General features: G+C 39.8%; 1 protein-coding gene and 1 non-coding gene across 10 annotated transcripts in view; one reads left to right on the top strand and one right to left on the bottom strand.

The window, feature by feature from the left end:
* Positions 1-23,683, top strand: part of LOC137988839 (uncharacterized) — a 147,950-nt gene extending 124,267 nt beyond the window's left edge. For all 9 annotated transcript variants that reach the window (XM_068834798.1, XM_068834796.1, XM_068834799.1 and 6 more), the window contains 7 exons: positions 117-374; positions 3,337-5,744; positions 7,000-7,127; positions 9,913-10,033; positions 10,541-10,623; positions 22,722-22,826; positions 22,932-23,683. In XM_068834798.1, the coding sequence (XP_068690899.1) occupies positions 117-374; positions 3,337-5,744; positions 7,000-7,127; positions 9,913-10,033; positions 10,541-10,623; positions 22,722-22,773 (3,050 nt within the window). In that variant the 3' untranslated portion in view covers positions 22,774-22,826; positions 22,932-23,683. The remainder of the gene's footprint in view (positions 1-116; positions 375-3,336; positions 5,745-6,999; positions 7,128-9,912; positions 10,034-10,540; positions 10,624-22,721; positions 22,827-22,931) is intronic.
* Positions 3,072-3,144, bottom strand: Trnav-gac (transfer RNA valine (anticodon GAC)). Its single transcript has one exon. It is a non-coding gene; the product is annotated as a tRNA-Val (tRNA).
* Positions 23,684-27,500: the final 3,817 nt, after the last annotated feature.

Raw genomic sequence — 27,500 nt, 5'->3', positions numbered from 1 at the left:
AACCTACACCCCTTACTAAGTAACTCCAAAATTTGCCATGGGGATTGTGGAAGATCATTATTGTTTTTGTTTTCAAAGCTAACATTTACCTCTGTTCTGTAATATTATTTTGACAGATTTTAACTTGCAAGCTAGGTTTATAGAGATTTCTAACTCATTATCACCTGAGGAATTCAAACAGATGAAGATTCTGGCTAGGGGCAAAGTCGATGGTTTTAGGCTTGCGAAGATGAAGGTGGGCTTTGAACTGTTAAAAGAAGTGGCAAGAGTCAGCGAACACCCGTGCACAGACATGGGAGAGCTGCTTAAAGGGATCCAGCGCTTTGACCTCCTGGAGAAACTTGGATTACCCTATCCTGAGAGTAAAACCAGTGGTAAGGATTCTCTCACCCATGGAAAAATAGATTCTGTCATGACAAAAATAATTATCTACTTTGCGCATTTGATTGTATTCATATAGATACTTGTGTGCTATAAATTTTTAAATTATTATTATTATGATCATCATCATCATCATCATCATCATCTCCTTTCTCAACTCCCATAATACACCTCTTTTACCCCCCAAAAATTTGCATAGGAATTGTATTCGATTTCTCTTGGGACATCTTTGTGTCCCAACAGAAATCGAAAACAATGATTATCCAAAATTTTGGGGGGTAAACAAGATGTAGAGAATAGAAAATTTAAGATCTATGACAGCAACGTTGACAAAAACATCACCTTAAAGTACACCTTTACACTCTTGAGTCTTAATTATTCCATCTCGTTCACATCGCACAATAGAACAACTTTTGTATGACCTTGAAAAAGTATTCGCAATTTGTTCACGGGCCAATATTTGGAAAGATTAAAGCAAAGCTTCTCCTACTGTAAATCCGCCAAGGAACTCCTAATATGGGCAGTAAACAGTTCGATTGCCCAATCACGTTACTGCATTTCAAATGACCTCAAAGCGAAATGCCAACCGCTTTCCAGAAAGTTTCATGGAGAGGTGACGGTGTTTGCATCCTGGTTTTCTGATCCAATGAAAATTTGCACTCGTTTGTTTTTGTTTGATAAGCCAGTTAAATGTTTACATTCTGTTTTACGTTTATTTTTCAAGGTCATGTGAAAGTCGCTGTATTGGGCGATATGTTCTAAAAATAGATTGGTACAAGCGGTTTTAGAGTTAGTGGCGAATGAATTGTTTACATCTATATGCTCACGTTGTTGTCAAAACCTCAAATTTGAAAATGTCACATCAACGGTAAGCAAAGTACCACAAAAATATGACGCTCTTCTAGAATGCATGGCGCATGTGCAGCCCGATTATTTTTCCACTTTAAGCCAATGGCATTGTTTTGTGGCATTGTTGCTGTATCCATCATCGTTTCTTAAACTCCATAATATCTATTGATGTAGGCTTCGTCAACAAAAGAGCAGATTTAACATGAGTTTCAATATTGCTAGTGCAGATTCTCTATAATGGATCGCACAAGATGTTGTGAGGTGATGAGAATGTACAAATCCACAGATTATTCCTTTAAAGAATAGATTGAGAGTGGGAAAGTCATCAAAAGCAACAGAGAGAGAATACTCAAGATGAGCCACCAATTTGATAATTAGTCTTGAAACCCTGTACTGGCTGAGGAATAACCTTATATTCTGTGCAGAACACAACACAAATTTAAAATTTCTGCTTCTAACATTTTCGAGCTGGTACAGAGGTGGAATGATCGAGGAACCTTGCAATTAGTATCTTTCATAGAATCTTAGTATGTATGGTCCTTGGTATTCCACTCAGATGCTCTTGGGGATTGATCACGCATTCCTTGTTGGGGAGCTTGTGGACACAAACAGAATGTCTTTGTGAAAAGTTGAGTCCTGGGTGGGATGAGTTTTAAGAGTGCTTTCAAATTAGTTATGTGTACTTGTATGGGAGTACAGACTGTATCCCCTCCACCATGACCATTGCTATTAAATAAATTGTTAAGATCAGATTGTGTTTTCTTTTCCATACATGTTCCAGTATTTTACATGCTGTCCCTCAGCCACTGTTGCAGTAGACATAGAAAAGAATGTCACCAGATCACCTGGCCCACACTTAAAATATATAAATGATAAATTTCTTTTCTATATCTACTGCAACAGTGGCTGAGGGACAGCGTGTAAAATACTGGAACATGTATGGAAAAGAAAACACAATCTGATCTTAACAATTTATTTAATAGCAATGGTCATGGTGGAGGGGATACAGTCTGTACTCCCATACAAGTAAACATAACTAATTTGAAACCACTCTTAAAACTCATCCCACCCAGGACTCAACTTTTCACAAAGACATTCTGTTTAAGTGTGGGCCAGGTGATCTGGTGACGTAATTCGGAGGACTTGGGAGAAGAATTTTAACGCCGTATCCCACAACCGCGCGCGGCCTTGAATATTATTTCCGAATTAAACATGGCAGAGGCAAGGTTAGATCTTGGCGGTTTCCACTTGAATGTTCATTCAGTAACAGGAAATGTGGGAGACACGGAATGATCTGTTGAGTTCTGGCGATGGAAATACTGCAGGAAATCTGGAAACAAAACCTAAGGCTGCGCGCGGTTGTGGGATATGGCGTTAAAATGTTTCTTCCCAGGCCTCCAAATTACGTCACCAGATCACCTGGCCTGGGTTATAGATGAAAGGGAGAAGTGATCCTCGCACTTATCTGGATCCTTTACAGTACGACGCGCCTTACTGTGACCACCTAACAAAGTGTTTTACACATTTTGCACCAGTCAGGATGTGCAAATTTGATTGACGGTCACGCCTCCTTCCAAAGTTCGCACGATTATAGGTTGAACCATTCCGTTCAACCATTCCGTGGGTTGTTGAGTTGACGTATTTAAGGTAATTGTCAAATGTGAAAGTTTGTTGGGTGGCCACAGAAAGACGCGTTGCACTTATTCAATAGACCATTTTCGAATTTTCGTGGCTGGACTGGATCTAGCGTGAAATGGAGGCTAATGCTGGCAGATCTTCATTTCATGCTAGATCCAGTCCAACCGTTAGAATACGTAAGTGGCCTATTGTCTTTAATAGGGTGGCTTCAACGGGATTCGAACCCATGACCTCTGCGATGTCAGCTCAATGCTCTACCAGCTGAGAAATGAAGCCCTTCACTCAGTTTTTCAGCGGCCTACAAGAGACAATTGCTTAAATCATCAAGAGTAGTGCGGGGGTCACTTCCCCCTGTCGATGTACATATACTTGTTTTGATCCTGTTTTGTCCCACTTACATGCGTCGTTCTCCTCTCTGATACAGCTACAGTACATGCACTAACTTTGCCATAATGTGTGAAATTTTAGAAAGTGCTGGAACATCATCAGCTTCCTTACCATCCAGAGATGACCAAGGTGGAGAAAGATGTACAACTCTGAAATCTTGCACGTCCACAATGGGTTTTGCACACAGAAGTGAAGACAATGGCCAGAAGTTTACACCAGATCATGTCTACGACTTGTCTGCATCCGCTTCTTTTAATATTGACAGTGAGAATCCTGTGTCAATTAACATTGAGGATAATGATCCTCTCTCCATGGAAAGTTTCGGAACCAATGACAAAGAGGGAATTTGTGTCCCCGTCTCTTCTGAACAAAGTGGCCCATCAAGTGGTGCTAGCAGCGTATGTGTTAATGCTTTACGCACTGCTGAAGGTAGCCCGGTTTGTTCGAGAAGCAGCTCACAAGGCTCTTCCAAGAAGTCAGCTAGAGCACCAGAAGTGGTCTTAACTTCTCATTCTGCTGCGGCACCTGGTGAAATCGCCAATGAGAGTAACCTCAATACAGGCAGCAGGGAAGAGGAGGGTCCAGGACAAGCTCAGGTAATGAACTGTACAGATGATGTAACTGATGGGGGAAATACTGAGGTTGAAAATATTAAAGGACAGTCTGTTGATTCGTTTTATGGGGCATCGGGAGCAACACCGTCTGACACAAAAACATTTTCATTGTCTGTCAGTGAGTATGATTCACAGATCGATTCTTCAGATAGCTCTTCCTTCTGCCGTTCGACTGATCCAGTTAGCTCATATGTTGATGATGCAAATCCCCTCCAGCTGCAGCAAAGTTCCAGTGCACATGGTCAAACAACATTGAGAATGCATGAATCTGATGAATCCAGTTCCTCTTCGACTGACTGGGAACGTTTGGGCGCTCGACCCAAAATCTCTCAAAGACAACGTCCACAGGTTGCTATATCACCACCCCCGCCCCCACCAATCGCCAGCCCTGTATCCGATGGCTTGGCTGGGGATTTCTTAGTACGACATTCACAAGACAAAGCTGTTCATGAAAGTCTGTATGCAAATGGCAGGGATTTTTCATTTCTCGGTAATGATACATTGCAGGTAACTTCTTTTGTTGATGGAAAGACAAATGCATCAGAAGCTTACAGAGTTAGGCCTTATTTCGGAGCTTGTCAGGCGGCGGCAGTGGGGAATAAGTCGTATGTGAGATCAGATGGTATTGCTTTTTCAAATGTCTCTATTGGTGGGATTGAAAGAGTAGGATTACTCGGTGGAAGTTTTAACAATGAAAGCTTGTATGGAAACAGCGCACATGGTGCAGCGGCACCTTTACGTAATCAGACAGGACTAAGTAATGTCACTTTGGGTTGGAATGGTTCATCAAGCAATGGTGTAAATAATGTTGATGGATTGCTGAATATTGAACATGGAGTTACAGGGCAAAAAGATTATAGCAGGGAGTCGTATTTTCCTTCCGTCCAACATAACACGCACACGCATTGGCAGAGTAACACAGTTTCAGAAATCACCCGTTCGGGTTTTGCTTATGGATTAACTAGTTCGGACTTCACATTGAGGGGTAGTGGTGTTGCTGGAATTCGGCCGCTACCATCAGTGTATACCACTCAAAGACATGTCATGAGTGACGGTGATTCTGCTTTCAAGGATGAGCAGGCCGTGAATGAAAGATCACACAATGCTGATTTAGCACTTGGACACCAATCACTTGCAAATATTAATAGGCATCACGTACTAGGTACCTCCGCCTCCGCTGGAAGTGCGGTCATTGTGGACAATTGTGGTTTGCCTCCTCCATTCTCCATTTCGTCTTCCAGTGTTTCTTCCACCACAGTTGTCTCAACTACAACAAGTCGGTCTCTTTTTGTCAGTGCAAGTAACCATACACGGAGCCTTGTTAATAGCACAAGTAGGAATTCAGTTGTTTCCTCAACCACATCTGGTGATGGTAATTCAGAGACTAGTCTTGCACCAAGTTCTCGTAATGCCGATGAAGACCACTCCAGAGGAGCTTTGTTGAACAGAGACAATGGAACAAACGATGTCGAGCCAATCGACGATTCCCTTCTAGCTTTAGAACGACGTGTGGCAGATGCCTCTGCGCTAGTTGAACGAGTGCTTAGGGAAAGAGAAGAACGGGAACAGTTTGAACGAGAAATAGAAAGAAAGGAACGAATGATTAGGGAAAGACGAGAGAGAGAAAGGAGGGAGAGGGAGGAAAGAGAGATACAGGAAGCCGAGCAATGGCCGCAGCAGCAGGAGGCAGTTTCTGCGCGTTCTCCATGGCTCTGCGAACATTACCAGCGACATTGTCGAGTGCGGTTCCCTTGTTGTACACAATTCTATCCTTGTCATCGATGCCACAATACTTCAAGAAAGTGTGAAAATGAAGAAGCCAAAGCATGCCATGCGACGCACCTCAAGTGCTCTTTTTGCGAGCATGAACAAGAGGTGAGTCTTTTCTTTTCTTTGTTTTTTCCATGCTGTAGGGATTGGCCTTTCAGGCGGCTTTGAGGGAAAGAGCTTTGAAAATTGGTTCAAGCGGGAGCTCGAACTAATTAAAAAAAAAAGTAAATCACAGTGACATGGTTTACATAAACAATACCCACTTGTGGCTTTTCGGTAGAGTATTGCACCATCATTGCAGAGGTCATGAGATCGATTCCCATGGAATCCACCTGAATTTTTCAGTTGTCTGTAAATGACAATTTCGTAATTGTCCAAATAAGGATCACCTCCGTTTTTGTCCAAGCTCTTTCTTTGCGAAAGACAAGGGGCCATTGCATTTTGTGTAGGTATTAGTTTAATGCACAAGTTTTACCAAAGTCTTGTATTAAGTACAAATGTGCAATTATGACAATTATACATGTGTACAAGTGAATAATAATAATAATAATAATAATAATAATAATAATAATAATAATAATAATAGTTAATGATAATTACAAGCTGTACCGTAGTCTTGTATAGGTGGTTTTCAATCACGTGATGAGACGGCCATGTTGGTGCACAAAACAATAGCAAATTATACACCTTATTCCAAAATGGCCGCTGATTTATGCGGATACAAATTGGCCCTTGTTGCCTCGTTCAAGATAAAATATTCTTTTGAATTTTAAGCTTAAGAACGAGGCATCAAGGGCTAATTTGAATAAAAACAAAAGAATATTTAAATGGAGGCCGTTGTGGAATAAGGTGTATGGCTCATGTTTTTCATTATAATTGGGTCAAATTCCCAAAAGACTTTTTTCGCAGCCGTTCTGTACACCAACATGGCTGCTGTGACGTCAGGTGAATACCATCTATTAAGTTTCAGTTTAAGTACAAGTGTGTAAGTGTGTTGTTTGTAATATAATTATTTAGGTGTATTTATAACAATTTCCACGAAGTTATTCTCAGAAACTTGACGGTATTAATCTACATAAGGCAGTTCAAATAAAGTTCTAAAATAAAGCTTTCAAGACCATAGTTCTTACTCAAAAGATAAAAAAAGAAGGGAAAAAATTCACCACTCTTAGTCTTTGTAACGCAATGTGAAACTACGTGACATTGCCTTTGACGTAAAATTAACAATGTTATGTTTTAGGGTTACCTCATTTTGGTATATTCGGGATAAAAGATGCCTCTTGGCTTTTATCTTTTTGTCTTTGTGCAACAATCATTGGAACATATGTTTTCACGTTATCTTTCTACTTTTTTTCGGAAGATTGATGAAAACAGTGGAGTTTGCGGCAAATGCGGTAAAAAGATGGCCGCCTATTTTTGCTCTATATGCAAGCACTTTACAAACGTGGACAAGAATCCTTATCACTGTGAAAAATGTGGAATCTGCCGGTGAGTTAACCAGGGGGAAAAGACTATATTTCTATGAGCAAAATGTGTGTCAAGTGTTTTGAATCCAATCCCTTGTTTCTTTTTATTATCCATACAACTGTATTAGTTTCTGTACAGAAAACGCACGAAACGAGTAGAAATATTCCTCTCATTTGTATATAGAGGATATTACCTAGTGGCGAGAACATATGGCCACGGTTGTTCAAACGATGGATAACGTTATCCACCGGATATATCACTATGCAGCGGATAAACACTAGCAAAAACAATTGAGTTATCCAGTGGATAGTGATTTACCCAGTGGATAGGGCTATCCACACTTCGAACAACTGGAACCTGAATTTTGGGTTCAGGTAGCAAAGACAATAGGGAGCTTAAGCAAGGAAGACGACGACGGCTACGAGAACGCAACAAAACAATAGGTTTAATTAGCAAAAACAATAGTTCTGCACGCTCTGCACGAGCGTTTTACATTTTGATACATTTCTTTGCCGTTCTCGTTTTGACAACGACGTGAAATGATCAAATTTGAGGTCATGTGGAGGACGAGAGCACCTGGCGATCAATTTTCAATTTTCTCTCTAAATATCCACACCGTTCTCATCAATTTTATTCTTGCAATGTGGATTCATATTCTCCTTGCCAAGCGACTTGGAGTAATCGCAAAATTATTACAGTAACAGGAAATAATATTTTTAGACAACGTTCTCGTAGCCGTTGTCGTCGTCCTTGCTTAAGGTCCCTAGTATCTCACGAGTGAGCGAACGATTGAGATATTGTTCTTGCCACGAGAACATGAATTTCATATCTTCGAGCTAACGTGTAATTTTCTTTTTATTATATGGACAATAAATATACATCATGGTAGAGATTGAAAAGCAAATACAAATACGGGTATAACACAAACAAAATTACTCGGTGCCTAAATTATAGAAAGGTTAACATAGATAGGGCATAATAAAAAGTGAATTAGCCTTAGATAATCTTAATAAAAATTCAGTTACTGACTCTGACTTAAGTAATCTGATACTGCTATTTTCAGTCTCTTTTCACTGCGAACCTTTGAAGGCTCTTCAGGGCGAACAGAATAAAAAATTACCTTTTCGATCTGGTAGTTTTGGGAAAAAACCCGGTAAAATACCAACTTTATTCATGCAATACAATGAAAGGGAGAGATACCAGAGGTTATCCCTATACGAGGGTATCCGCCCGGATGTTAAAGTAAGCCGTCTCAGTTTTCTCTTCTATCGAGACAGTTGACAAGCTTTGAGAGGTGCTAGCAGCGTTTGACAGCACAACAGAAATTTGTTGTTGTTTCTTATCGGATGAAGTTAAGTAGTTTAACGAGTTAACGTTTTTATGCCCTTTTATTTGAACAATTTCGTTTGGCGATACATCATTATCCTATCACTCCTGAACCAAATGCTATATTGTGCTGTGAATCACAAGGTTTTTGACCGTTTCGAGTCGTCTATCGTGTTCTTGAGCATGCTTGTCAGAGAATTGACCCCAAGCGGCGAGCATTTAAACCACTTAAGACCTGGTATCGGGCGCGCGATGTTAATAGCAAGATAAAACAGTGATACATTGGTCAGGCGGTCTTTGTAGGCCAACTACAAATAATCCTAGATTAGAGACTGTTTGGGAAAGTTAGCACTTTTGGAGTCTTCATTGCTTCTCTCCCCTCCCCCCTCCTTCAATGTTGTGCAAAACTGAATGATTTCAGTGGGAAATTGTTGAGTTGCCTTCCAACATTGAATAGGGGGGAGGGGGGCTATGTAAGAGAAAGTGAAACTATTTCTTTTGAGCTTTAACAGAAGCGGGTTGAAATACAGCTCTGGTGCCGTTCTTTTACATAACCTTCCCAACTACTTTTGTCTATGATTGTAGGTCTTAACAGGACAGATCTGCTGCATTTGGTCGGTTTCGTTTGCCGATAGATTTTCACTGCTTTTGCTTCTTTTTAAAAACGTCTTGCTCTTCGTGGAATCCCCATGTCGTCAAGAACGGAGAATCCATTGTCATTTTTTTTTTCGGAGATAGCGGTCGATGCTTTGACCAAAAGCTCCAATAGATGAAGGCTCATACTCGTCAACGTTCTTCTTTCTCACAACAAGTACGGATTTTTTTATGATTGCTCGCAGTTTTACGAGAGTAATACATATCCTCTATTTCTCTTGTCTCGTCGCGGCTTTCGAGAAATTCCTTGAAAATCTTTGGCCCATGGAGCGTTTGCGTTTTGATATTCCCGTTCTCTTGGTGTTCAGAAAATGCATTTAAATCTTCGTCACTTACGACAACAAATCTTGCGTTCCAAACAACGAACAAACCAAGTTCATCCAGGAAAGTCTGGAAAGGCGAGAATCGTGAAGTCGTTGATCACTCGTGTTACATACGAAAAACACGCTCCCGGATGTAGTGGTTGTATTTATTCTGCGAGTGTTTTTAATTCCCGGCGTAAAAACACTGTGGACTCTTGTATTTTGACTGGCCCTACGGCCTCGCCAAAATACAGCGAGACTATAAAAATATCCCACGATACTACACACTAAATCCTCCAGTAAGATATATGTATTTGTCAAGGATGAATTTCGAAAGCGCATGGTCAGAATGTAATTTCATGGGCTCGGGTAGTATATGAGTGGAAACAAAATCGTACATGCATTAAAAGGTGATAGGTGGGGCAGTAAGTAGTTATAAAAGAGACTGTAAATGGTGAACTATTCTCAACAGAAAATGAGGCGCACTTTTAGGGGTATTTAGTATTATTTTTCTTGTGACATAGAATCCACGCTGACAAGTCATTCCACTGTGACGTTTGCAATGTATGTTTGGATAAACGACTCAAGGGAAACCACAAATGCCGTCCCGATTCCGGTCACGATGAATGCTGCATCTGCTTGGAGGTTTGCTCGAAATTCACGAATTATTTTTCTTTGACCTACTGCATGTCCCTTTGTGTTAAACACCAAGAGTTTTTTTCGATTGCCCATTACCGAGTTGCTGTTTGCGTCTGTTTGAGACAGGCAAACAGCAGTTTTGTATTGGGCTAGAACAGTTGTTATCTGGCCGATCGCGAAAGGCGCACACCATCAAATAAACCAATAACAACGTAAAGCGACTATGTGCAGGCGGCGCCAAGCGCGGGAAAAAGCGCAATGGCAAATCACAATTTGTTTAGTGTTATCCTCAGATTGGCGTAGAGTTTGTCGATTTCTCTCAGCCATTCAGTAGCGTCCGTTTCCAAAATAACGAACGGACATTTAACGCAGGATACCTTGCCCAACCCGTCTTCATTTGATTGTTTTGGTATTCTGTCGGAGTTCAAAATTCTGGCGCAAGAGTGCGCTTGAAGTCTTAATTCAATTTTGATTTTTCCATGCAATGTTAAATTTAAACTCATTCTATTTTAGGATGCATTTAGTGGCTGTCAAATATTGCCATGTTCGCACAAGGTGCATCGGGAGTGTGCCATAGCAATGATCCAGAATGGCATGTAAGTACAAATTTCTTTGTCCGATACAGTTCTTGGTTTGTTTTCTACAGTCGTTCTGTGCCTTTATTATATTTGTTTTATCGGTGCTTTTGAACTTTTTTTTCAAATGCAACTATTGATGTTTAAGGTAATTCCCTTGAAATTGTTCTACCATCAAACTTTTTTGGAAACTTGGCATAATTAACATTCATGATATGAACATTAAAAAATGCAATAAAAAATGGGGTCACCGTCCTTGTTTACGCGTCAGCAGGCTCTTAAAATGGGGTATTTTTTTCTGTTTTCGGGTTAAAAATTCGAATCACCTTCACACAGAATTAAGTCTTGGTTACGTCAAAGACAAAATTTTATTTTGAAAATAGAGCTTCTTTTATTTACATAAGCAGTATTGCTTCATTTACGCCGTCTTTGACTCCCTGGTTGTGGGAATAGTGCACTTTTTGGGACAGTTTCGTGGTTACCTTGAAGCCCTTGCCTTGGTTAAAATACACCCAGTACGGAACTGTTTTCCCAAAAAAATTCATGTTCTACTATCAAATTTTTTTTCTTCTTTAAATATGTTCTTTATTAGACTGTTCTTAGCAAATAACTGAAAAAAAAACTCGGGGGTCACCGTGCTCGTTTGAGAGAAAAGAAGCATTTATTTCGCTATCGGGTTTAATTTGAGCGAAATCTCTTATGTTTTGTATGCGCACGTGCTCATGTGCGCGCGCTAATGACGCGAAAATCGTGCGCAGTAGAGATGCACAATGCAATACTAAGGAATTACCTTAAGGTGTAATGTGCCCGTGGGAAGGATGGAAACTAGTCGCTTTGCGACGGGCATGCGCAAAAGACAACTGAAAAATCAGAGATCGTAGGTTCGAATCCTGCCTTGTCATAGGACTCTGATTTTCAGTTTTCGTTTTGCCCGTCTCCACGCAACCACTTGTTTTTCTTTTTATACACGCTGTTACGCCTACGAAAGTTTGACAAAAGTAATCTTTTCCCCTATTGACCGTATTATCAAATGGCGACCAAAGAATCATTCCTTCATCCTTGTGCTAATTATCTCTGCAAGTCTCGTTAGCATCGACAAAATACAAGAAAATGTCTGCTTGAACATGAGGCTTGTTGGTCTAGTTATCGCAAAGACTATCCTCTTACTAACCGAGCGCGAGGGTTGAACTGGGGAATATTGGCCTTAGGTCCTTTTTGTGCGGACCTCGCTACGCGCGGTCCTTACAGCCACGATTTGGGGCCAATATTCCCCAGTACGGTCCGCAGCAAGTGAGCTTTGTAAGTTGTTTATTCTAAGGCCTCGTTTCTTTGAGCGATGGGACATTTCTCCCGCTTGGTGAATGTTCGTTATCTTCGTCTTCCATCAGCGAACTTTGAACGGCAACCCTTCACATGTAAAACTAAATTCCGCTTGCTGTAATTGTACCGTTGTGGTGAAAAACTTAAATTCCGCTTTGTTACAACTTTTTCTATTTCTCTCAACTTGAAGTTCCCGGGAGAGAGAAAAAATGCGGAAACGAACCGTTTCCATGGTAATGGTCCACACTGTAAAATCCTGACTAAGAACAATCAATCAGAATGCTTCATTCAGCCTGAGAATTCCTTGCCATATACAGTAATATGGAATAATTAATTGTCCGCTATTTGTTGATGGCAGCGTAATTAGAAGGGAAGTAATTATCGATCCCCTATTTAAGGGAAACTTTATTATCCAAAATGCCGAGAGACCTGAAGTCCTTTTCGTTTCGTCATGGTCTCATTGGTCATTTGCCATCGGTCAAAAAATTCCATACACCTAAAGCTACAATCATGGACAAAAGTGTTGGGAAGGTAACTTCATTTTACGGATACCCCCCTCCCCCTTTTCAATGTTGGATTTTCCAGGGGCAAAAAATGGTGACTTTTCTTACCTGAAGAACTCCCAACATTGAATATGGGGGAGGGGGGCCACAAGAGCACGGTATTTCCTAAATAGTTAGAAAAATTTGAATTAGGTGTGAAGTGAGCTGATGCCCGCAACCTTCCCAACAACTTTTGACCACGATTGTCTGAAAAAGGTCGAAGCGCAATAAATGCGATTTAATACACGTGGTTTCATTTCTTCAACAGAAACTCGAAAAAGTGGCAAAATATTGGCATTTCGATATGTTTCGTTCAAGTTATTGCTGAAATCAAGCTCAAATAACGTCTTCATAATTTCTTTTTTATAATCTCGCAAATAGTAACGTGGGATGTTTACGAAATGAATAAGAATAATTCCCGGTGAGCTGTACCATATATCTATTTGCTGTTGTCAGATATGCAATATTTGCCATAAATACGCCATAGATTTTGCTAGGATAGGTCGTAAGTGGCTTTTCATATGTTCTTGAACCCTGTGTGTAGCCTCGAGGATCAGGTTACAGTGATAAAGTCAATGCTACACAGTTCTCCTCAACAGTACTCCATACATTCCGAGGAAAATGTCGCTATTTTGTTCGTCTTTGGGTTCAACTAAGCGCTTAGTAGTGACCATTGTAATCCAAACTTTGTTTTTCATAGGATCGCAGACTGTAAAGTTTGGTTTTAAACACTATTTACACAGTACTCCATCGAACGAATATAAATGAGAACTTATTACTCAATTAATCTTTTAAGTTCCCGCAATAGAACGGAGTACTGTTCAAAATGAAGGAATTTCTTTATTCCAAGGGACAAATTCACAATCAGTTACTTTGCAGTATTAAATTCTATCCATAACCATTCAAGTTGTATCGAAACGTACCTCACTGGCCTCAAAAATTCCCACATACTTGTGGAGTACTGTGTGGAGTACTGTGTGAAACACCGTTTTGTAGTCATATATTAACAATTATACGTCAATAGGTCGCCATTCACTCCCGCTACATCACCTGAAGGCCATCTAAAAATGCATTTACTTAATAAACCGGAAAAAAAATAGAACAACAACAAATTTTCAGTTCCAAGTGCATGGTTTACATGTCTTGGTGAGGTTTGAATTAGGCAAAAATATTACCATTGTGGGAGTAACACAAAGAACAATACGTAGACCATCATTAACAGATCACTTGTCTTCCAAATATTTTGTATATTTTGCACGAATTGTACCTCTAGATACCAAATTTACGCTGCAATACGCTTTTAAGTGGTGAATTTCATGAAACAGAACGGCAATTTTACGGAGAAAGGACTTTCAATGCGCATTGTTGTACCGGTCCTAAGATACTGTTGTCACGCAATATTGTGTCACGGAAAACCACTCCTCGGAGTGAGCACATAGGTGGCTTTAGCAAATTCCAAGTTCTGAAAATGGTGCCCAAAAACAACGACAATAAAGATAATCCATGGAACCATAATTATGGAGAATAAAAACTGCATATCTTCCGTAAATTTTGTGTTATACGCCAAAAACTGTTTACAGTTGTTTTCAGACAATCATGGACAAAAGTGTTGGGAAGGTAACTTCATTTTACGGATACCCCCCTCCCCCTTTTCAATGTTGGATTTTCCAGGGGCAAAAAATGGTGACTTTTCTTACCTGAAGAACTCCCAACATTGAATATGGGGGAGGGGGGCCACAAGAGCACGGTATTTCCTAAATAGTTAGAAAAATTTGAATTAGGTGTGAAGTGAGCTGATGCCCGCAACCTTCCCAACAACTTTTGACCACGATTGTCTGAAAAAGGTCGAAGCGCAATAAATGCGATTTAATACACGTGGTTTCATTTCTTCAACAGAAACTCGAAAAAGTGGCAAAATATTGGCATTTCGATATGTTTCGTTCAAGTTATTGCTGAAATCAAGCTCAAATAACGTCTTCATAATTTCTTTTTTATAATCTCGCAAATAGTAACGTGGGATGTTTACGAAATGAATAAGAATAATTCCCGGTGAGCTGTACCATATATCTATTTGCTGTTGTCAGATATGCAATATTTGCCATAAATACGCCATAGATTTTGCTAGGATAGGTCGTAAGTGGCTTTTCATATGTTCTTGAACCCTGTGTGTAGCCTCGAGGATCAGGTTACAGTGATAAAGTCAATGCTACACAGTTCTCCTCAACAGTACTCCATACATTCCGAGGAAAATGTCGCTATTTTGTTCGTCTTTGGGTTCAACTAAGCGCTTAGTAGTGACCATTGTAATCCAAACTTTGTTTTTCATAGGATCGCAGACTGTAAAGTTTGGTTTTAAACACTATTTACACAGTACTCCATCGAACGAATATAAATGAGAACTTATTACTCAATTAATCTTTTAAGTTCCCGCAATAGAACGGAGTACTGTTCAAAATGAAGGAATTTCTTTATTCCAAGGGACAAATTCACAATCAGTTACTTTGCAGTATTAAATTCTATCCATAACCATTCAAGTTGTATCGAAACGTACCTCACTGGCCTCAAAAATTCCCACATACTTGTGGAGTACTGTGTGGAGTACTGTGTGAAACACCGTTTTGTAGTCATATATTAACAATTATACGTCAATAGGTCGCCATTCACTCCCGCTACATCACCTGAAGGCCATCTAAAAATGCATTTACTTAATAAACCGGAAAAAAAATAGAACAACAACAAATTTTCAGTTCCAAGTGCATGGTTTACATGTCTTGGTGAGGTTTGAATTAGGCAAAAATATTACCATTGTGGGAGTAACACAAAGAACAATACGTAGACCATCATTAACAGATCACTTGTCTTCCAAATATTTTGTATATTTTGCACGAATTGTACCTCTAGATACCAAATTTACGCTGCAATACGCTTTTAAGTGGTGAATTTCATGAAACAGAACGGCAATTTTACGGAGAAAGGACTTTCAATGCGCATTGTTGTACCGGTCCTAAGATACTGTTGTCACGCAATATTGTGTCACGGAAAACCACTCCTCGGAGTGAGCACATAGGTGGCTTTAGCAAATTCCAAGTTCTGAAAATGGTGCCCAAAAACAACGACAATAAAGATAATCCATGGAACCATAATTATGGAGAATAAAAACTGCATATCTTCCGTAAATTTTGTGTTATACGCCAAAAACTGTTTACAGTTGTTTTCAGACATGTCTGAAAAAGGTCGAAGCGCAATAAATGCGATTTAATACACGTGGTTTCATTTCTTCAACAGAAACTCGAAAAAGTGGCAAAATATTGGCATTTCGATATGTTTCGTTCAAGTTATTGCTGAAATCAAGCTCAAATAACGTCTTCATAATTTCTTTTTTATAATCTCGCAAATAGTAACGTGGGATGTTTACGAAATGAATAAGAATAATTCCCGGTGAGCTGTACCATATATCTATTTGCTGTTGTCAGATATGCAATATTTGCCATAAATACGCCATAGATTTTGCTAGGATAGGTCGTAAGTGGCTTTTCATATGTTCTTGAACCCTGTGTGTAGCCTCGAGGATCAGGTTACAGTGATAAAGTCAATGCTACACAGTTCTCCTCAACAGTACTCCATACATTCCGAGGAAAATGTCGCTATTTTGTTCGTCTTTGGGTTCAACTAAGCGCTTAGTAGTGACCATTGTAATCCAAACTTTGTTTTTCATAGGATCGCAGACTGTAAAGTTTGGTTTTAAACACTATTTACACAGTACTCCATCGAACGAATATAAATGAGAACTTATTACTCAATTAATCTTTTAAGTTCCCGCAATAGAACGGAGTACTGTTCAAAATGAAGGAATTTCTTTATTCCAAGGGACAAATTCACAATCAGTTACTTTGCAGTATTAAATTCTATCCATAACCATTCAAGTTGTATCGAAACGTACCTCACTGGCCTCAAAAATTCCCACATACTTGTGGAGTACTGTGTGGAGTACTGTGTGAAACACCGTTTTGTAGTCATATTAACAATTATACGTCAATAGGTCGCCATTCACTCCCGCTACATCACCTGAAGGCCATCTAAAAATGCATTTACTTAATAAACCGGAAAAAAAATAGAACAACAACAAATTTTCAGTTCCAAGTGCATGGTTTACATGTCTTGGTGAGGTTTGAATTAGGCAAAAATATTACCATTGTGGGAGTAACACAAAGAACAATACGTAGACCATCATTAACAGATCACTTGTCTTCCAAATATTTTGTATATTTTGCACGAATTGTACCTCTAGATACCAAATTTACGCTGCAATACGCTTTTAAGTGGTGAATTTCATGAAACAGAACGGCAATTTTACGGAGAAAGGACTTTCAATGCGCATTGTTGTACCGGTCCTAAGATACTGTTGTCACGCAATATTGTGTCACGGAAAACCACTCCTCGGAGTGAGCACATAGGTGGCTTTAGCAAATTCCAAGTTCTGAAAATGGTGCCCAAAAACAACGACAATAAAGATAATCCATGGAACCATAATTATGGAGAATAAAAACTGCATATCTTCCGTAAATTTTGTGTTATACGCCAAAAACTGTTTACAGTTGTTTTCAGACAATCATGGACAAAAGTGTTGGGAAGGTAACTTCATTTTACGGATACCCCCCTCCCCCTTTTCAATGTTGGATTTTCCAGGGGCAAAAAATGGTGACTTTTCTTACCTGAAGAACTCCCAACATTGAATATGGGGGAGGGGGGCCACAAGAGCACGGTATTTCCTAAATAGTTAGAAAAATTTGAATTAGGTGTGAAGTGAGCTGATGCCCGCAACCTTCCCAACAACTTTTGACCACGATTGTCTGAAAAAGGTCGAAGCGCAATAAATGCGATTTAATACACGTGGTTTCATTTCTTCAACAGAAACTCGAAAAAGTGGCAAAATATTGGCATTTCGATATGTTTCGTTCAAGTTATTGCTGAAATCAAGCTCAAATAACGTCTTCATAATTTCTTTTTTATAATCTCGCAAATAGTAACGTGGGATGTTTACGAAATGAATAAGAATAATTCCCGGTGAGCTGTACCATATATCTATTTGCTGTTGTCAGATATGCAATATTTGCCATAAATACGCCATAGATTTTGCTAGGATAGGTCGTAAGTGGCTTTTCATATGTTCTTGAACCCTGTGTGTAGCCTCGAGGATCAGGTTACAGTGATAAAGTCAATGCTACACAGTTCTCCTCAACAGTACTCCATACATTCCGAGGAAAATGTCGCTATTTTGTTCGTCTTTGGGTTCAACTAAGCGCTTAGTAGTGACCATTGTAATCCAAACTTTGTTTTTCATAGGATCGCAGACTGTAAAGTTTGGTTTTAAACACTATTTACACAGTACTCCATCGAACGAATATAAATGAGAACTTATTACTCAATTAATCTTTTAAGTTCCCGCAATAGAACGGAGTACTGTTCAAAATGAAGGAATTTCTTTATTCCAAGGGACAAATTCACAATCAGTTACTTTGCAGTATTAAATTCTATCCATAACCATTCAAGTTGTATCGAAACGTACCTCACTGGCCTCAAAAATTCCCACATACTTGTGGAGTACTGTGTGGAGTACTGTGTGAAACACCGTTTTGTAGTCATATATTAACAATTATACGTCAATAGGTCGCCATTCACTCCCGCTACATCACCTGAAGGCCATCTAAAAATGCATTTACTTAATAAACCGGAAAAAAAATAGAACAACAACAAATTTTCAGTTCCAAGTGCATGGTTTACATGTCTTGGTGAGGTTTGAATTAGGCAAAAATATTACCATTGTGGGAGTAACACAAAGAACAATACGTAGACCATCATTAACAGATCACTTGTCTTCCAAATATTTTGTATATTTTGCACGAATTGTACCTCTAGATACCAAATTTACGCTGCAATACGCTTTTAAGTGGTGAATTTCATGAAACAGAACGGCAATTTTACGGAGAAAGGACTTTCAATGCGCATTGTTGTACCGGTCCTAAGATACTGTTGTCACGCAATATTGTGTCACGGAAAACCACTCCTCGGAGTGAGCACATAGGTGGCTTTAGCAAATTCCAAGTTCTGAAAATGGTGCCCAAAAACAACGACAATAAAGATAATCCATGGAACCATAATTATGGAGAATAAAAACTGCATATCTTCCGTAAATTTTGTGTTATACGCCAAAAACTGTTTACAGTTGTTTTCAGACAATCATGGACAAAAGTGTTGGGAAGGTAACTTCATTTTACGGATACCCCCCTCCCCCTTTTCAATGTTGGATTTTCCAGGGGCAAAAATGGTGACTTTTCTTACCTGAAGAACTCCCAACATTGAATATGGGGGAGGGGGGCCACAAGAGCACGGTATTTCCTAAATAGTTAGAAAAATTTGAATTAGGTGTGAAGTGAGCTGATGCCCGCAACCTTCCCAACAACTTTTGACCACGATTGTCTGAAAAAGGTCGAAGCGCAATAAATGCGATTTAATACACGTGGTTTCATTTCTTCAACAGAAACTCGAAAAAGTGGCAAAATATTGGCATTTCGATATGTTTCGTTCAAGTTATTGCTGAAATCAAGCTCAAATAACGTCTTCATAATTTCTTTTTTATAATCTCGCAAATAGTAACGTGGGATGTTTACGAAATGAATAAGAATAATTCCCGGTGAGCTGTACCATATATCTATTTGCTGTTGTCAGATATGCAATATTTGCCATAAATACGCCATAGATTTTGCTAGGATAGGTCGTAAGTGGCTTTTCATATGTTCTTGAACCCTGTGTGTAGCCTCGAGGATCAGGTTACAGTGATAAAGTCAATGCTACACAGTTCTCCTCAACAGTACTCCATACATTCCGAGGAAAATGTCGCTATTTTGTTCGTCTTTGGGTTCAACTAAGCGCTTAGTAGTGACCATTGTAATCCAAACTTTGTTTTTCATAGGATCGCAGACTGTAAAGTTTGGTTTTAAACACTATTTACACAGTACTCCATCGAACGAATATAAATGAGAACTTATTACTCAATTAATCTTTTAAGTTCCCGCAATAGAACGGAGTACTGTTCAAAATGAAGGAATTTCTTTATTCCAAGGGACAAATTCACAATCAGTTACTTTGCAGTATTAAATTCTATCCATAACCATTCAAGTTGTATCGAAACGTACCTCACTGGCCTCAAAAATTCCCACATACTTGTGGAGTACTGTGTGGAGTACTGTGTGAAACACCGTTTTGTAGTCATATATTAACAATTATACGTCAATAGGTCGCCATTCACTCCCGCTACATCACCTGAAGGCCATCTAAAAATGCATTTACTTAATAAACCGGAAAAAAAATAGAACAACAACAAATTTTCAGTTCCAAGTGCATGGTTTACATGTCTTGGTGAGGTTTGAATTAGGCAAAAATATTACCATTGTGGGAGTAACACAAAGAACAATACGTAGACCATCATTAACAGATCACTTGTCTTCCAAATATTTTGTATATTTTGCACGAATTGTACCTCTAGATACCAAATTTACGCTGCAATACGCTTTTAAGTGGTGAATTTCATGAAACAGAACGGCAATTTTACGGAGAAAGGACTTTCAATGCGCATTGTTGTACCGGTCCTAAGATACTGTTGTCACGCAATATTGTGTCACGGAAAACCACTCCTCGGAGTGAGCACATAGGTGGCTTTAGCAAATTCCAAGTTCTGAAAATGGTGCCCAAAAACAACGACAATAAAGATAATCCATGGAACCATAATTATGGAGAATAAAAACTGCATATCTTCCGTAAATTTTGTGTTATACGCCAAAAACTGTTTACAGTTGTTTTCAGACAATCATGGACAAAAGTGTTGGGAAGGTAACTTCATTTTACGGATACCCCCCTCCCCCTTTTCAATGTTGGATTTTCCAGGGGCAAAAAATGGTGACTTTTCTTACCTGAAGAACTCCAACATTGAATATGGGGGAGGGGGGCCACAAGAGCACGGTATTTCCTAAATAGTTAGAAAAATTTGAATTAGGTGTGAAGTGAGCTGATGCCCGCAACCTTCCCAACAACTTTTGACCACGATTGTCTGAAAAAGGTCGAAGCGCAATAAATGCGATTTAATACACGTGGTTTCATTTCTTCAACAGAAACTCGAAAAAGTGGCAAAATATTGGCATTTCGATATGTTTCGTTCAAGTTATTGCTGAAATCAAGCTCAAATAACGTCTTCATAATTTCTTTTTTATAATCTCGCAAATAGTAACGTGGGATGTTTACGAAATGAATAAGAATAATTCCCGGTGAGCTGTACCATATATCTATTTGCTGTTGTCAGATATGCAATATTTGCCATAAATACGCCATAGATTTTGCTAGGATAGGTCGTAAGTGGCTTTTCATATGTTCTTGAACCCTGTGTGTAGCCTCGAGGATCAGGTTACAGTGATAAAGTCAATGCTACACAGTTCTCCTCAACAGTACTCCATACATTCCGAGGAAAATGTCGCTATTTTGTTCGTCTTTGGGTTCAACTAAGCGCTTAGTAGTGACCATTGTAATCCAAACTTTGTTTTTCATAGGATCGCAGACTGTAAAGTTTGGTTTTAAACACTATTTACACAGTACTCCATCGAACGAATATAAATGAGAACTTATTACTCAATTAATCTTTTAAGTTCCCGCAATAGAACGGAGTACTGTTCAAAATGAAGGAATTTCTTTATTCCAAGGGACAAATTCACAATCAGTTACTTTGCAGTATTAAATTCTATCCATAACCATTCAAGTTGTATCGAAACGTACCTCACTGGCCTCAAAAATTCCCACATACTTGTGGAGTACTGTGTGGAGTACTGTGTGAAACACCGTTTTGTAGTCATATATTAACAATTATACGTCAATAGGTCGCCATTCACTCCCGCTACATCACCTGAAGGCCATCTAAAAATGCATTTACTTAATAAACCGGAAAAAAAATAGAACAACAACAAATTTTCAGTTCCAAGTGCATGGTTTACATGTCTTGGTGAGGTTTGAATTAGGCAAAAATATTACCATTGTGGGAGTAACACAAAGAACAATACGTAGACCATCATTAACAGATCACTTGTCTTCCAAATATTTTGTATATTTTGCACGAATTGTACCTCTAGATACCAAATTTACGCTGCAATACGCTTTTAAGTGGTGAATTTCATGAAACAGAACGGCAATTTTACGGAGAAAGGACTTTCAATGCGCATTGTTGTACCGGTCCTAAGATACTGTTGTCACGCAATATTGTGTCACGGAAAACCACTCCTCGGAGTGAGCACATAGGTGGCTTTAGCAAATTCCAAGTTCTGAAAATGGTGCCCAAAAACAACGACAATAAAGATAATCCATGGAACCATAATTATGGAGAATAAAAACTGCATATCTTCCGTAAATTTTGTGTTATACGCCAAAAACTGTTTACAGTTGTTTTCAGACAATCATGGACAAAAGTGTTGGGAAGGTAACTTCATTTTACGGATACCCCCCTCCCCCTTTTCAATGTTGGATTTTCCAGGGGCAAAAAATGGTGACTTTTCTTACCTGAAGAACTCCAACATTGAATATGGGGGAGGGGGGCCACAAGAGCACGGTATTTCCTAAATAGTTAGAAAAATTTGAATTAGGTGTGAAGTGAGCTGATGCCCGCAACCTTCCCAACAACTTTTGACCACGATTGTAGGTTTTACTTTTTCATACATTCGCCTGAAAATTCTGTGTTGACTCTGATACAACTTAAACTCGGCTGTATGTCTCGAATGTAAATGAAGAAATTTTTAAACAAATTTTTTTGTGAAAACTATCCATTTCGTGTGGTTTAAAAGTAGTTTCCTGTGCGATTGGCGGAATGGTCATTCTGAAATTTACATCCCATATTCTACTTGGGTAAGATTTCAACTTATTGAAAAGGAGGGGTATGGATGTGATCTAAATACCAAGTGTTGAAAAGGTGACCACGTTTTTAAATTTATAAGACATGTTTCGATGTTTCGAACATCGTCGTCAGTTACGAAGTGTTTGAAAAACTGTTAGAACTACGTAACAACTAAGCGAAACGTGCATAAAAATGTTGTCATCTTTTTAAAAGTTACAATTTACTTTCTGCTCTCGACCATTTAATACCAAGTTTCCCTCTGGCTTTGTCTCGTATAAATTAGTCGTATTATTTTTCAAGTTTTTTCTTTTGTTTTCTGTTTTGCTTCGCAGTCGCACTTGTCCAGTTTGTCGACATCCACTCTACTCTGCTCCAAGTGAATGAATGACACGCGGAAAGATAATTAGTTGACTTGCGGGTGGGCAGGATTTAGAAAGGTATGGATGTGACCTGAATACCAAGTTTTCTTTGGCTGGCACTCTTATGAATTATAACAATTTTTTTTTTTACTTTTCCTTTTATTTTACTATTTTTCTTCGCAGTCGCACCTGTCCAGTATGTCGACATCCACTCTGCTCGACACCAAGTGAATGAATGACACGCGGAAAGATTACTCGGTGACTTGCATTTGGGTACGCAGGAAGCAGTCAATGCATAATGGACTTGGGTGGTTTACGCAACGTTAAAAATGGAAGATGACTCGTTTTGTCTCGAAAGAGACCCTGCAAATAATTTTCAACCATTTGATCCAATGCCTTAGTATAATAACCATTGGCCCCCCTGCTGAAAATGAATAATTGTTCTTGACGTCCACATTGTTGCTTGATATTATTTGTGGACATTTTTCACGTTCAGAATGTAAACGATGATACGTATTTTTCTTTGTTTACTGTCTATTCGTCGTTGTATTTACTCGCTCGTTTGCGATTGAATCCCAAAAGAAAGAAACAGTGAAAAAATAGCAGTTTTGAATTTTATGAGGAAAAATTGGATAAAAGAATAAAATTTCGCAAACCTCTTTCATGCTGTAAATAAATTTAAGGCGGTAGGAAGAATGTTTTTTCTTCACTCATTTTCCCATACGTTTGTACAGTCGTTCATGTCAAGAATGCAAAAAAAAAAAAATTAGGACATTTCATGTTCACGGTCACTCAAATTTTTATTATATTTTCTCAATGAGAAAGATTCTAATATATTTCGAATGCGCGATGTTGCATTCATTAAATTTCCTTTCGGGTTCAGCAAAATCCTTTCAAAGAATGTAATGGAAAGTAAAATAAAATGTAATAATCTATTTCTGGTTAATATTTTATTTGCCCTGAAAGGAATTTTTCCGAAACAATATTCCCTGATATAATCGAATCCTGTGAACAATCCATGTTCATATTTGTAGAATGTGCGTAATCCATTCTCAACAAGAAAGAGAGAAATGATCTGTTTACTCCGTTAGCATCAAAAGGTGGTTTGCAACCAGCCTCTAGAGACGCGTATCAACGTTGCAATGTACAATCGCTGGTGGACGAACAAAAGGAGCCAAAGAGAGATCTTTTGTTTTCGTCCACCAACATGGCGGCGATGACATAACGTGAAAACCATGTAGGTGAGGGTCAAAAAAAAGACGACGGGTACTGCAACGACAACACCAGACAACAATAATAGCTGACGTTACACGAGGCAACTTTACCCAGGTAAATGTAACGTTTACCTAGGGAGAATTGCCCTTTATCGGGGCCCTTTATCAGGGGCAGATCAAGGGGCAAGGAAGCAGGGGGTGCGCACCCCTCCCTCCTGAGATGACCTGCCGCTTTCTAAGACAATTAGTATTCTGCAGAAAATAAACGTCACCAGTCAGCTACGCAATTCCTTAGTGGTGCACCCCCTCCTAAGGAAAATCCTGGCTCCGCCCCTGTATTTTTTACCCAGGGAAATTTCGTGGTGAAGTGACCGGGAGCAATAGAAAGTAACCCAAGTAAAACCCAACGTGGACGGAAGGGTCGTTTGGCTCCCCCAGGTAAACCTATGATCTAGATTAGTTTAGAGCGAGTTTCAATTGAGTGTCGTAAAACCAAAACCAAAGTAATTACTTTGGCCAATCAAAAAGGACAGAGACAATCCAGTAAACCAATCAAAACTCGAAGTAATTACACATAGCCGACACAAAGCGCGGGAAAATGTGCACGCGCGAGCCACGGTTGGTTTTGGTTTTACTTCTGATTTGTTGAACCCGGTCACAAAGTCAACTGGAAAGCAGCCTATGTCTTGGCCTTTACATGTACCAAGAGCTCAAAAGTTGTAGTCTTTAGTTTTAAATTCCTACATGGACGACTTTCAACTAATAGTTTCTGAAGAAAAGAGGACGTACAGATAACGAGAAAGGCACCTTCTGTCAATATGGAAAGTTGACGTGAACATAAGTGTTCTTTAAGTGGGATGTGTGACGAAATCTGATTATCTGTTAACTGCATTAACTTGATAAGAGTTTGGTTAACAGAGACAATCGTTTACCGACCATTTTGCTTAGGCTTATATTACCGGAAATAGTTTTGGTTCTTTGGTACTGAATTAGTCCTTTTAAGTTCTTGTAGCTATCTTAGCGTTATTGTACATATACACATTATATGCTCGCTCTAAACTCAAGTTTATCCGCGCATTCTTACATGGTGGCAGCGGGTGGAGAAGGTTTAGTTGTACAATATTACACAGAGGTTATCCGAACATAGTGGAGAAAATTTGGCATCGGGATATGCATTACCATCGCCACCCGCTCCCGCGACGCAGAACGCAAACGCCGCAGAGAAATGGAAGACGTTCCAGCTAGCATGGGAAAATTATGCTCTCGCCAAAGACCTCACTAAAAGGCAGAGGAAGTGCAGGTCGCCATCCTTCTCACGGTGATTGGCAAAGAAGCACGAGAGGTGTACTCAACCTTCAACGACAGCGAAAATGATGGTGATGCGAGAAGGATCAAGCCAGTATTAAAGAAATTCGGAGAATATTGCGAACAACGCAAGATCATCCTTTTCGAGAGGTTCAACCGCGGTAACGTACCGCACAGCGCTAGCCGATAATTGCAATTTCGAGGAGATTACCCTGAGATACCGCGCGATCGATTGGTATTTGGAATTCGTGACAACAAAGTCAGGAAACGATTGTTGAGAGAGACGAAGCCTCAGGTAAAGCTTACACTTGACAAAGCTGATGAGATTTGCAGAGCGTCTGAGAGCATGCTGGCCCAAATAAAAATCGTTGGAACTGCGATGGAACTACAGTGAAAGCCTTAGGAAAAGTCAGTAAAAGCCAAATTAGCGACAGAAGAAGATACAAAAACACCCAAAGGAATCCACAAAAGAATTCGGGAGCTGCGGTACCGAACATGACCGCACGAAGAGAAAATTATGCCCAGCGTATCTCAAGACGTGTCGGAAATGAGGAAAGTTGTCACATTTTGCGCTCAAATGTCGCAGAAGGAAGAAGGACGGCAAAGACAGCGAGGCACGTAAACTTGTCCGAGCTGTTGACAACCCACAGATAGTGATTCGGAAGTGTTTTATGCCGATCATATCTCAACGGTTGACCTCGATGACTCTCAGTCAGTAACCCTCAAGCTAGAGTCTGGAAATTGTCTGCCTTTAGCAACCTGACACTGGAGCGCAATGTAACCTTATTCCCGTGGAATTGTACTGGAAAGCCACAAAGGACTATGACCTTGATCGCGTGACGCCTAGCCTACCAAGCCATTAAGGACGTTAGCGCGAAAATTTTCTAACATTGATTTTTTTCCCACTCACAGTCCAATGGGAAAGCCGAGAACGCGGTTAAAACGGTAAAACGCCTCTTCACCAAATGTAGAGAGTCGGGCCAGTCAGAATTCCTAGCCTTTAAGTTACCGAAGGAGTTGGCGCGAGCCCTGCTCAGCGCCTGATGGGCCGTCGCTGCAAAACTCTGCTTCGTCTTCCACTTTATTTAAGTGTCAACTCGTTCTACCGCTGGAGCACTAAATGGGGACACTGTAAACTGAAATTAACAATTAACGCAAATCAAGTCAAATGTCGGTTTTTGTGAAGAGGGGAAACCGGAGTACCCGGAGAAAACCTCTCGGTGCAGAGTACAGAACCAACAAGCTCAACCCAGATATGGCGGCGAATCGGGCCACATTGGTGATAGGCAAGTGCTCTCACCACAGCGCCATCCCTGCACCCCATAGGAGTCACGCGCAATCATGGGCAAGAAAAGATTTTACCAGCACACGAAACCGCTTCAGCCCAGCTCAGAGAGTGTGGGGTGCAGGCGCCTGCTTGGGTCCGGTTGGTCCTCGTAGCCACAACGTAAGAGTCAACGGGATCGGTTTACCGGCGGAACCGCCGTCAACTGGTCAGTTCCAAGGAGCCTCCCATTCCAGAGGTCACCGAGATGGAAACTGTGACACCAGACGCATCAACCAAGACATCCTGCGACCCGGCACTTCAAGATTAAGAACCAGCTACACAAATGCAAGGCCTTCGCTGATCGCAACGGATCCGCAAGACTCCTGCTCGCTGGAGTGACTTTGTTCCTCATTGACTTGCGAGCTTTTACACTCTACTGACTTTGAACACTATGCAAATCGAAACAAACTCTTTGATTTCTTTGTTTTCTTTGTAGCATCACAAGTGTTTTTTTTGTTTATTATTGTCAATATTAGACGCATGTGTGTTGTCTTGCTCTTTTTTCTTTATAAGAGGAAGGACGTTACGAAATGTGGTTATCTGTTGCTAACTGCAATGCATTAACATGATTATTTTGGTTAATAGAGACAATCGTTTACCGACCATTTTGTTCAGGCTTACATTACCGGAAATAGTTTTGATTCTTTGGTATTGAATTAGTCCTTTTAAGCACAGGGTCCAGAGGAGATATGTTTGTCGTTAGAACATCAAAACCCGTCGAAAACATCTGAAATAATGGGTTATTTCGATCGCGTTACAGTTTCGTTACACATTCTGTATACCGCAAACCAAGAGACTGAGGGCTCGCAAGATCGGCTCTCAGTCTCTTGGTTTGCGGTGTACAGAATGTGTAACGAAACTGTAACGCGATCGAAATAACCCATTATTTCAGATGTTTTCGACGGG

The sequence above is a fragment of the Montipora foliosa genome, unplaced genomic scaffold (genome assembly GCF_036669935.1).
Source record: "Montipora foliosa isolate CH-2021 unplaced genomic scaffold, ASM3666993v2 scaffold_431, whole genome shotgun sequence".
Taxonomy (NCBI): Eukaryota; Metazoa; Cnidaria; class Anthozoa; order Scleractinia; family Acroporidae; genus Montipora; species Montipora foliosa.
The sequence above is the reverse complement of the archived record's forward strand: the minus strand, read 5'-3'. Positions and strand labels throughout refer to the sequence as shown.